Consider the following 11,381-nt stretch of genomic DNA (forward strand, 5'->3'; position numbering starts at 1 on the left):
ATCTGATTCATTTAGGTGGTGTGGTGTGGTGGTGGTGGTGTGTGTGTGTGTGTGTGTGTGTGTGTGTGTGTTCATTTAGGTGGTGGTGTGTGTGTGTGTGTGTGATGGTGTGTGTGTGTGTGGTGTGTGTGTGTGTGATGGTGTGTGTGTGATGGTGTGTGTGTGTGTGATGGTGTGTGTGTGTGTGATGGTGTGTGTGTGTGTGATGGTGTGTGTGTGTGTGTGTGTTGTGGCCAGCCTGAGAGAACCTGAATCCTAGATGCTCATACACTTGATTTAAAATCCTTGTTTTCACTCGCCCCACTTGTCGCCTTTCCTGAGGATGACCCAACTTTTTCTTTTCTCTCTTCCTTCTTCCCTTTCTGTCTCCACCCCTTCCCTTCCTCTCCGTTTTCTCCGTCTTCCTTGACGAATCCCTCGCCCCTTCCCGTTCGTAGGCTCAGGACTGTGATAGAACTACCTTTCCCGGCTTGCGGCGCTGCCGGGAGTAGGTGAGGGGTGGTGCGCGTGCCGGCCTCCCGGGGTCGGGCGGACTGCTGGGAAATGGAGTCCGCTTCCTCCCCTCGCCGTGTGGCTGCGGGCGTGGAGGAGGCCCGTAAACAAACTACAAGTTCCGGCAGGCAGTGCATCGCGGGTCAGGACTAGGCTGGGGCACAGCCGCTGGGCTCGCGGAGGCGGCGGCGGCGGCGGCGGCGGCGGCTGCTACGGCTGGAGGAGCCGGGCCGGGCCCGCGGCGGAGGCCGTGGCTGGAACTGGGAAGGTGGCGGGGAGGGACGCGGGGGTAAGATGGCGACGTCGGGGGCGAACGGGCCGGGCTCCGCCACAGCCTCAGCGTCCAATCCACGCAAGTTTAGTGAGAAGATCGCGCTGCAGAAGCAGCGTCAGGCCGAGGAGACGGCGGCCTTCGAGGAGGTGATGATGGACATCGGCTCCACACGGGTAAGGGGCCGCGCAGGGGAGCCCGAGCACAGAGGAGCGGTCGCCAGGCGGATAGGCGGGGCGGGGGCGGGAGCCGCTGGGCAGGAGGCGGAACGCGGCTACGGCAGCGGGCACCGCCGTCGGAGTGGCGCGGGGTGAGGGCCGAGGGTCAGCTAAACGAATTTTGCCGGGAAGACAGGAACACCGGAGAGATTGGGGAAGTAGGGAAGACTGGATTCGAGTTATTTACGTGTGAGGCAGGACTGGCGGAAGAGGGAAGATGGACTGCCCAAGTCCAGCGCCCGTGCAACCGTTCTTCTGCATCTCTGACCGAGTCCTTTCACAGACTCCACTGAAGAAGCATCCTCAGTTATGGATTATGGCTTGGGAGCATAGTCTGCTTGTCCCTAATCTGGCCCTTCCTGAACTTGTGGTCCCCAAACTAGTGCCAGTGCTCTATTGGGACACTCAACGGCGTCTAGGTTCCTAGGGGAAAGGGCCCCTCGAGTGGTTTGATCTAGCTGTGCTGGGTATATTGGGACAGGAAGTCCCCTCCTGTGTCCCGTCCCTTTGCTTCCTTTTTCAAATATTTCGTGTGGTTTCCTGACTTGAGTCAAGGTGAGGACCATTGCTCACAGAATGGTTCTTGGTGTTTGGCCCTGGCCGCCTGGGAGGAAAGGTAGAGCTTTGAATTGCCCAATTGGGTAAAGGATCACCTATCCTTTCACCGGTGATGTGCTGAACTTTCTAGGGAGATGGTACTATCTGTGAGTCAGTTTCTGGAGTGCTTTCTAGAGTCCTCTACGTGTGGGAAATACTCATTCCTAGGAAGTTCCACAAAGAGTTTGCAGGCCTCTGCCAAGTTGCTTTGGAACCTCTTCCCCCACCCCCCACCTTGATTTCTTGCTTCCCAGGGGCTGGATATGAGAGGGGGGTGGGCTGGCAGGAGTTTGCAGGTCAACAGCCCTAATTTAGGGACGCAGTTAAGTGATCTCTCATGGTGAAGAGCTGGAAGGGGAGATGGTGGAACATAAGTACCACATTCCAAGGCCCTTTGGTTCTATGTAGGACTGTGACCGGTTGTATTTTTGTGTGTATCTATCTCCCTTGACTCTGAGTTGTGTGTGTGTGTGTGTGTGTGTGTGTGTGTGTGTGTGTCAGTGTGTCAGTGTTTCCTCTGATTTTCTAGGGACCACATGCTCTAGTTTGTGGGAGTTCAAGAAAGATAAGTGGGGAGGCAGATTTGATATATGTGTGTGTGTGTGCGTGCACACACTTGTATAACCTGCTCTTAACCACCACGAGGATTATGAGCCTTTGACTGCTCCCTTTAAGAGCTTTTGATCATAGAGGAGGTCAGAGACAAGAAGATGGGGGTGAGGCTTATTTCCAGTGGAGAGCTCGAGGCTTTGTCCTCTGGACCATGTTTCTATCAAAGCTTGTGTGTGCAAGCAAAAGCTGTTGAGGAATGAAAAGCTGGGGCTTCTATCTTTGGGATGCTTTGATTATCAAAAGGCCTTTCTACCTTACTTTGCTTTTGCTGATTAACTTCTCTGATACACAGTAAAATACAGTGAGCATACGTAGCCAAAGCCTGGAGAGCCAAGCATCTTGAACTTGGAGTGCAATGCTTAGTTTGTTACCTGGGTTACTGGGAGAGCATGCCGGAGGCAGATACAGCCCTCGGGCATAGACCACCGGAGGACTTAGAGGTTCCATCCATTCCCAGAGATCAGCATCACGCACTGGAAGCCCTGAGCTGATCTGGAACAGAAAGCCAGTTCTGGTTAGTTCTGTCCTACAGTGTGGCTCTCTGAGCTCTCAGAATTTCCCTTCCTTGGTTGCTCTCCTCGTTTCCATGCCCTTCTCCTAGCTCTCTTTATTTGGCTTCGGGCAGCGTCTGAGCCTTGGAAGTAGCTACTTATCTCTCACACAGAGGGGCATGAGATAGAGAGAGAGACTAAAACTATGGCCAACTGAGGGTTATTTTGTCTCACTTCCTTAGCAGACATCTCCACAAACTCGAGGAGATGGCTCTACCCAAGTTGGACTAGGCTACTGTGCCCCCCCCCCACCCTGCCAATTCAGTAGAATACTTGGCTTAGGCATCTCTCTCTTAGCAGAAGAATCATCACTTTCAGGTTGTATAGTTTGGGATGTGCAGACTCTGCAGCCTTGTTCTAAAGCTGGAAAAGCAGCAGATCTCAGAAGCTTATGCTCCTCAGAGTGTGAAGGAAAGAAACTGGCAATAATGGATCTTTGGCATCGACTTCTGGTCTTCCCCTCGTCTTCTGCTTAGTCTTGGAGACATCTGGAAATGAAGGCAGAGGTGCCTAATAGGCCATCATCTTGTGACTTGCCTCAGTGGGGATACCAACAGACAGAGACAGGCCATGCAGTGTCAGGCCCCGCCTAGCAGGGTTCCGCCAGGCAGTAGGGAGCTCATTGGTTAGAAAGCTGCAGAAGGGGTGGGTCGTCTGTACCAGGTCTTGCTGATGCTTCCTCGTCACTGTCTTTAGACTGGCAGATGGCAGATATTCTGGTGAAAGAAATGACAAAGATGGCCAAAAGCAACAGTGCTCAGGACCTCCCCTGACATTCCCATTTGTCTCTTTTATCTCAGTTACAGGCCCAAAAACTTCGGCTGGCTTATACAAGGAGCTCCCACTACGGTGGTTCTCTGCCCAATGTTAACCAGATTGGCTGTGGCCTGGCTGAGTTCCAGGTGAGTGGACGCCAGCCACGAGAGTGTAGGCGCTGGGCTGCTTCCCCGGCTGATCCTCCTGTCCTCTCTGGCAGGGCCCCCTCCATTCGCCCTTGGATTCATCGCGGAGCACTAGGCACCACGGCTTGGTGGAACGGGTCCAACGAGATCCCCGCAGAATGGTGTCCCCGCTTCGCCGGTACCCCCGCCACATATCCTTCACAAATGATTGAAGGGCAAAGGAATGGTGGGAAGGGGCTCTCTCGAGGCTCATGGCGGGAAGGAGCTTCTGACTTTATATGCTTGGTTTCACCTTTGTCCCGTTCTTCTACCCAGTCTTCTTGAAAAGTGACCACAACCTGTGTGTCGGCACAAGCTCTTGTGACAGGCAGTTGGTGTTCTGTGACTGCCCTGTCGTGCTGGTCCTGGCTGGCCTCACTTCTGCTCACTGTGTTGTAAAGCAGGGCTCCCTGTGGTACCTGGGAAGGAAATTTGGTCCCTTCTCCCACTCTGGTGTGACCTTCATTCTTAGAGACCACTAGCTACATGTTTGTTTCCTAACCCTCCCCAGTCATTTGCTTAGGTTGTTCCAGCTCTGCTAAACTTGGCCTTATGGTTTTTTGTTTTTGCTTTTGCTTTCTGAGAGGTCTCTGTGTAGTCCTGGTTGTCCTGTTTGCTATGTAGACCAGGCTGACCGAATAGACCAGATGGCTATCTATCTGCCTGACTCTGCTTCCTGAGTGCTGAGATTAGAGGCCAGTGCCGGTGCCAGTCCTGCTTTTTGGGCTTGGGGGTGGTTTCATTCTGTAGTCCGGGCTTTTCTGGAACTTGATAGGTAAATCAGGGAGGGTTCAAACTTTTGGAGATCTCCTTGTACTGTCTCCTAAGTGCTGGGCTTACAGCTGTAGACCACCATGCCTGTTTTTGTTCCATTTTCTTTGCTTGTTTTGTGTGCTAGGGCCTAAAAGGTTAGATGGCCTTCTTCATTAAGATACAGCCCCTGGGGTTCTCTTCTGCTCTTCCTTGTATGTGCATGGGGTGTGCGTGTGTGTGCGTGTGCGTGTATGTATGTGTGTGTGTGTGTGTGTGTGTGTTTTAGACAGCATCTTACTATGTATCTCTGACTGGCCTAGAGCTTCCTTTCTTCAGCCTCCCAACTATTGGGATTACAGGCATGAGCCACCACTACCTGGCCTACCTGTGTAACTGTCTGCTGCTGCCTCCCGTATTCTTTCGTCTCTTCTCTCTCTGCTGAGTTCCTTAACCACAGCCATTTACATTGACAGCTCTCCCTATAGCCCTGCCTACTTATCTCCTCCCCCAGAGTCCGGCTGGCGGAGGTGAGTCCAGTGCAGGTGGAATTCCCCACCCATCCGGTCTCTCACACATCCTAGAGGGGCTGAGGTGGGCTAGGTACTGGGCTGAGGGTTCAACAGTACCTCCTCTCCTAAGGGCCAAGCTGGGAGGGTGGGGCATCAGGGTAGGTGGTCAGAGTCCAGTCCTGGCCATGTTGACACGAGTGGCCAAGCCTCCTAGTCCCGCTAGCAGAACCAATGGAGCTACAGCCAAGCTGGGGTGTGTGAGGGAGGGGGAGGGTGCGGGTGGAAATGGTGGGTGCCAGGTGTAGTGCTGTAACCCTGTTAGATCTTTGAACCCCTCCTTCCTCTGTCTCAGCTTGAGTACTGCTATCCAGACAACTTGCTAGGCTTCAGCATTTCCACTCGGCTTTTCTTGGCAGAGAGGAGTTTCTGTTTTCAGATCTCTTAGATTGAGAAGGGGTGGGGGTTTATGGATCACAGACATTGGAAGAACCGGAAAGAAAGAGGCATGACACTGGGTACCAAGGCCTTTTTACGTCCGCCCTTGCTGCCACACATTTGCCCACTCCCATGCCTTTCTTGTCCATTGTCAGCCACCTTCTTCCTCCTCATAACTTTTCTGTCCTAGGATGATGCCCTGGGGCAACCTCCCAGCTGAGAAGGGGCAGTTATTTCGACTGCCATCTGCACTTAACAGGTGATGCTCCTTGACTTCTTAGTCCTCATCTCTTTCCTGTACTTTCTGGGGGCCTCCTCTACTTCACCCCCCTTTCTAGCCCAGTTTGAATATCCCACTGCCAGAAGACTATTCCTGCTACTCATCTCTGCTCCTCCAACAGGACGAGCTCTGACTCTGCTCTTCACACAAGTGTGATGAACCCCAACCCCCAAGACACTTACCCAGGCCCCACACCTCCCAGTGTCCTGCCCAGCCGCCGAGGAGGTAGGTGGTCCCAGGGAGTAGCTGTGGAGCCTTTTCCTAGAGCAGGCAGACAAGTAGGCACTGCAGCCAAGTCCGTTGCTTTCCATGCAGGCTTTCTGGATGGTGAGATGGATGCTAAAGGTATGTGCTCCCTACCCGTCGTGGGTAGTGAATGCCGGACGGCGGGGACTTTGTATAGGGTCCGGGAATAGGATCCCCCTCCCTGCCTCTGCTTCTTGTCGTGCCTTATTGGCTTCTCCTCCAGCCTTCCCATCACCAGTCTCTCTCTTTCAAGTCCCTGCTATTGAGGAGAACTTGATAGATGACAAGCATTTGCTGAAACCTTGGGATGCTAAAAAGGTAGGTGAGGGCCACTGGGTTTCTCCCACTGTCCCGGGCACAGCCCTTCCAGGATTCCCACTGAGATCTGTCCTCATTCTAACCCTCTTCCTTCTCTCCTCAGCTGTCCTCATCCTCCTCTCGACCTCGGTCCTGTGAAGTCCCTGGAATCAAGTGAGTACCACTAGAAAGCTGGAGTGAAATTGAGTGGGCAGGACAGAGAGATGTGGACGACTGACTTCTGCTCTTCTCTGACCACTTTCTCTTCACGTGGCTCTCTTCTTCTTCTGTCCTCCCCAGCATCTTTCCATCTCCTGACCAGCCTGCCAATGTGCCTGTCCTCCCACCTGCCATGAACACGGGGGGCTCCCTACCTGACCTCACCAACCTGCACTTCCCCCCTCCGCTGCCCACTCCCCTGGACCCTGAGGAGACAGTCTACCCCAGCCTGAGTGGGGGCAACAGCACCTCCAATTTGACCCACACTATGACTCATTTGGGCATTAGTGGAGGTCTGGGCTTGGGCCCCAGCTATGATGTACCAGGTGAGTGGCTGCCTTGTCCTGGTCATGCGACTACCAGGTGCAACCTGGCTAGAAGGGTGAAGGGGAAGGAGGCGTGATCTGGGATCCTGTGACTGCCCACCAACCCCCACACCCCATATCCTCTCATTGCAGTTCTCACCCAGCAAGAATGGGTAGATATGGCTTTTGCTAGTAAAAGATGGAAAATAACCCCCAGTGGGTAGTGCCAATCTCACTGTCAGGGACAGAGTAGGGAGGACTTTGTGTTGCCATATAGTCTGGTCACTGCTACCCATTCTGGGTGGAAAGGGGCCCAGTTCCCATCAGTAATGTTGGCATCTCTGGTTTTTTGTCTGTGTCTGCAGGACTTCACTCACCTCTTAGCCACCCATCCCTGCAGTCCTCCCTCAGTAATCCCAACCTCCAGGCTTCCCTAAGCAGTCCTCAACCCCAGCTCCAGGGCTCCCATAGTCACCCATCACTGCCTGCTTCCTCCTTGGCCCACCATGCACTGCCCCCCACCTCCCTGGGCCACCCGTCACTTAGTGCCCCAGCCCTTTCCTCCTCCTCTTCCTCTTCATCCACTTCATCTCCTGTCCTGAGCGCCCCCCCTTACCCAGCTTCTACTCCTGGGGCCTCTCCCCGCCACCGCCGTGTGCCCCTCAGCCCCCTGAGCTTGCCCGCGGGCCCAGCCGACGCCAGAAGGTCCCAACAGCAGCTGCCCAAACAGTTTTCGCCAACAATGTCACCCACCTTGTCTTCCATCACTCAGGTATGCGTGGCCACCTTCCCTCCATTTGTTTCCCTTCTTCTCCTTCCTGTGCCCTGCCCCTTGTCTCATCCATCCCTTCCGTTCCTCTGCCCTCTCCCAACCCATCTGTTATATCTTGTCCCCTCTATGCGTAAGAGTACCAACTCTGGCATCGAGCCTTTTGGTTTCGCATCGTAGTTCTGCCTCTTGATACTTGTCTCCATTCACAAGTTACTGAACTTCTCTGAGCCTCAGCAGTCCCATTTAGAAAGCGAAGGTGGTTTTCTGAGCACCAGGGACACTAACATACCCGAAGTATTTAGCATCATGCCCAGCACAGGCACCAGTATAGCTTACCCGTTTGCCTTTCTCCGTTCTCCGTTCTTTGTTCTTATCCTCCCTCACTTCTCTCCTGTCCCATCCCTCTACCATTTCCCTTCTGTACTAGAATTCAGAGTTGAAGAGTCTGAGCCCACAGAGCGCAGTCCTTCACACTGTGTAGATGAAAATCTGGTGACTGAAGTGAAAGGAACTTCCCAAGAGTCACACCGCAAGTGAGGCAGAGGCGATTGAGACAGTATCTCATTAGCTCATCTGGCCTTGGACTCACTAGTTGAGGCTGGCCTGGAACATCTGATCCTTCCTGCCCCCTGCCTCCTAAGAGCTTGGTTTACAGGCATGACCTGCCATGCCCACTTCTTTTCTTTCTTTTTTCTTTTCAGGCTTGCCTTTGTGCTAAGGGAGTTTTTCCTTCCCTCTCCATCTTCAAAAAAAATACTTCTCCCACTTTTTCTTCATCCTGTTCCCCTCCTCCTCTCTGTCCTGCTCCATTACTGTTTCCTGGATGTATGTTCTGTGTTCCATCTTTACCCTCTCCTGGAGGGACGACTATCCATGCCAGTGAGGGCGGCTTGAGTCTCCACATCTCTTCTTTCTTGCTCTCGTTCCCTCTGGCCTCTTCAGGGCTTCAGAACAGCAGTGCTCATCCATGCTGTGGCATTAACAGTCACTCGTGAGGTGTCACAGTACTCACTCAGTCAAGTTCCACGGCTTAGGAGCACTCACTTGTGGAGTGAATTTGAGTTAACCTGCTGTTAGCTTCCACCTACATTTTAGCAGCATTTTGTGTCATTTCCACCAACTCGTGGAATGCCCATGGGAGCATAGGGTAATGTTATTTTGGGGGGAGAGTGGGGAGACAGCTCCCTCTTTGAGCCTGGCAGCTTCAGACTCACAGTCTTCCTGCTCAAGCTCCTGAGTGCGGAGTTTACAGGTGTTGGACCACTACGCCGGGCTGGAGCACTGTCATGCTTGTATTGAGGACAGGTGTAGCTTAGAGGGTGGGCAACTCTGCCTGAGAGGTCTTTTGAAGGGTCACACTGAAGAACACATTTCCCCCTTTTTCTTTTCAGGGCGTCCCCTTGGATACCAGTCAACTGCCTACTGACCAGCGATTGCCCCCATACCCATATAGCCCTCCAAGTCTGGTTCTACCCACCCATCCGTCCACCCCCAAATCTCTACAGCAGTTGCCCTCTCAGGCCTGCTTAGGGCAGCCCTCGGGTGGACAGCCCCCAGGCAGGCCGCCACACTATGGGGCACTGTACCCACCTGGGTCCAGTGGGCATGGGCAACAGCCTTACCACCGGCCAATAAATGACTTCAGCTTGGGGAATGTGAGTACACAGACTCAGAGCTCTGGAATGGGAGGGGCCCAGGGTGGGCCAGGCGTTTGAGTGGTCTCTGGTACACTGGACTGGGAGACTGGGGGTGGGGCCTCTCTTTTCCCCAGGTAAGGTAGCACTGCCAGCTTGGGGCGCCTGTCTTCCTGTGTTTGACCCCTACTCCTGCCCCTCTGTTTCCGCTCAGCTTGCTCTTTGATGACTCCTGCCTTGACCCGTTCTCTTCCTGGCATGCACATGCTCTGGCCCAGCAGGTACGGTGCCCACTCTCAATCCGGGCCCCGTGCTCGCTTCTCTTGCTCTGCTTGCTCTCACCTCCCTCCGTCTCTGCTTCTCTTCCTGGGGTGGGCGGGGCTTGCTAGGCAGGACACCCTGTTCTGAAGCCCACCTCCCTAAGGTCTGTCTGTGTGTCCCTAGCTGGAACAGTTCAACATGGAGAGCCCATCAACCAGCCTGGTGCTGGACCCCCCTGCCTTTCCTGAAGGGCCTGGATTTTTAGGGAGTGAGGGACCAGTGAGTGGCCCCCAGGATCCTCACGTCCTCAACCACCAGAACTTGACTCACTGTTCCCGCCATGGTTCAGGACCCAATATCATACTCACAGGTGAGGGGCCGTGGGGGGTGGTGGAGAGTGGAAGGAAGAGTTGCCAGCTTCACTGATGTACTAGGAGATTGAGGGCTCTGGAGGTGTGTGGATGGGATCCTTACCTACCTCTTTTACATACAGGAGACTCCTCCCCGGGTTTCTCTAAGGAGATTGCAGCAGCCTTGGCTGGAGTACCTGGCTTTGAGGTGTCAGCGTCTGGGCTGGAGCTGGGGCTGGGGCTGGAAGATGAGCTGCGCATGGAGCCACTGGGCCTGGAAGGACTAACCATGCTGAGTGACCCCTGTGCCCTGCTGCCTGACCCTGCTGTGGAGGATTCATTCCGTAGTGACCGGCTACAGTGAGGGGGCCTTGCTGCCATCCTTCGTGGCCCTGTCCCCATCACTGCCCTTGTCATCCCTTCCCCCTGGCCAGTAGAGACGACTCTCTGCCCCCAGATCCTTTTTAAATATGAATGAAGGATCCTAAAAATGAGGAAAGGGCAGGGGCTCGGCCAGGTGGCCCCTGAACACTGCACACCCGGTGGCCTGGGGGAGCTCACGGAGGGCCTGAAGCACTTGGAACTTTGAGACTGTCTGTCTGGAGGTCAGAGCCTGTCGGAAAGCAAGGTGGAGAGGGGAGCTTGGAGGGAGGGCTTGTCCAGATAAGGGTGGGCATTACCAGCCCCTCCCTATCTCTCTTCCCCTTGCAATGGAGGAGAGAGCCAGAGTGGATATTATTTTTTATTAAATATATTATATGTTAATAAAAAATCCTAACAAACCTTTCGTGTAGTTGACTGTTTTGGAACCTAAGGAGGTTTGATGCCATAAACTCTTCTATGATGCTTTTTTTTTTTTTAATTTATTTTTATTTTATGTGCATTGGTGTTTTGCCATGGATGTTGAGGCCCCTGGAATGCAGATCAGGAAGTATGGACAGTTGGTGCTGGGAATTGAACCCAGGTCCTCTGGAAGAGCAGTCAGTGGTTTTAACCAGAATCATCTCTCTAGCCAGGGCCCCCCCCCCACACACACACCTTTTTTTTTGTTTTGTTTTGTTTTTTGTTTTTTGTTTTTTCAAGACAGGGTTTCTCTGTGTAGTTTTAGTGCCTTTTCTGGATCTCACTCTGTAGACCAGACTGGATTGGAACTCACAGAGATCCACCTGCCTCTGCCTCTTGAGTGCTGGAATTAAAGGCGTATGCCACCACAGTCTAGCTATATTTGTTTTTGTTTTTGTTTTTTTGAGGCAGGATTGCTTTTATATACTCCAGGCTACCTAGAAGCCACACCTGATTTTCTCACCTCGGTTTCCTGAGTGCTAGGATTATAGACACATTTTCATCCTTTCAGCATTGTGGTTTGTGGAGAGCCACCAACCTTAGATTTGTGCCTCAAATTGGACATGTCCTAGAGCCAATATATACTTCACCAATGGCAGCAGGAAGTCACCTTACGTGCCCTCGTGTTTGTCTAAGGCTCTGCTGCTGCAGCATCAGGGGAGGGGGCACCCTGACTGGCCAGACAAGTTACTCTTCCTCAACCCAAGGCCTGGGGTAAGAAGATGGCTGTTGGCCCAGGTTATGGGTGTTTCTGGTAGAATGACCTCAACTCTCTTGGGGGTAGAGCTATTCCCA

At 53.4% G+C, this 11,381-nt stretch overlaps 1 protein-coding gene across 5 annotated transcripts; it reads left to right on the plus strand.

The window, feature by feature from the left end:
• The first annotated feature begins 688 nt into the window (after window positions 1-688).
• On the plus strand, window positions 689-10,525 carry Crtc2 (CREB regulated transcription coactivator 2). 5 transcript variants are annotated; one of them, XR_013052179.1, is made up of 15 exons: window positions 689-939; window positions 3,542-3,643; window positions 3,718-3,834; window positions 4,901-4,962; window positions 5,570-5,638; window positions 5,781-5,884; window positions 5,975-6,004; window positions 6,159-6,223; window positions 6,327-6,376; window positions 6,503-6,747; window positions 7,092-7,498; window positions 8,890-9,153; window positions 9,347-9,413; window positions 9,577-9,763; window positions 9,887-10,525. XR_013052179.1 is itself a non-coding variant. In XM_076574479.1 (14 exons), the coding sequence occupies exons 1-14, from the start codon at window positions 787-789 to the stop codon at window positions 10,105-10,107; spliced, it is 2,106 nt and encodes a 701-aa protein (XP_076430594.1). In that variant the 5' UTR covers window positions 692-786; the 3' UTR covers window positions 10,108-10,525. The 5 variants fall into 5 exon arrangements, 3 of the variants coding, with proteins under 3 accessions (XP_076430594.1, XP_076430592.1, XP_076430593.1); XR_013052178.1 differs by having other exon boundaries at window positions 3,718-3,832; window positions 4,899-4,962; window positions 6,129-6,223; XM_076574479.1 differs by lacking the exon at window positions 9,347-9,413 and having other exon boundaries at window positions 692-939; window positions 3,718-3,832; window positions 4,899-4,962; window positions 6,129-6,223.
• Window positions 10,526-11,381: the final 856 nt, after the last annotated feature.

This window comes from Peromyscus maniculatus, chromosome 6 (genome assembly GCF_049852395.1).
Source record: "Peromyscus maniculatus bairdii isolate BWxNUB_F1_BW_parent chromosome 6, HU_Pman_BW_mat_3.1, whole genome shotgun sequence".
Taxonomy (NCBI): Eukaryota; Metazoa; Chordata; class Mammalia; order Rodentia; family Cricetidae; genus Peromyscus; species Peromyscus maniculatus.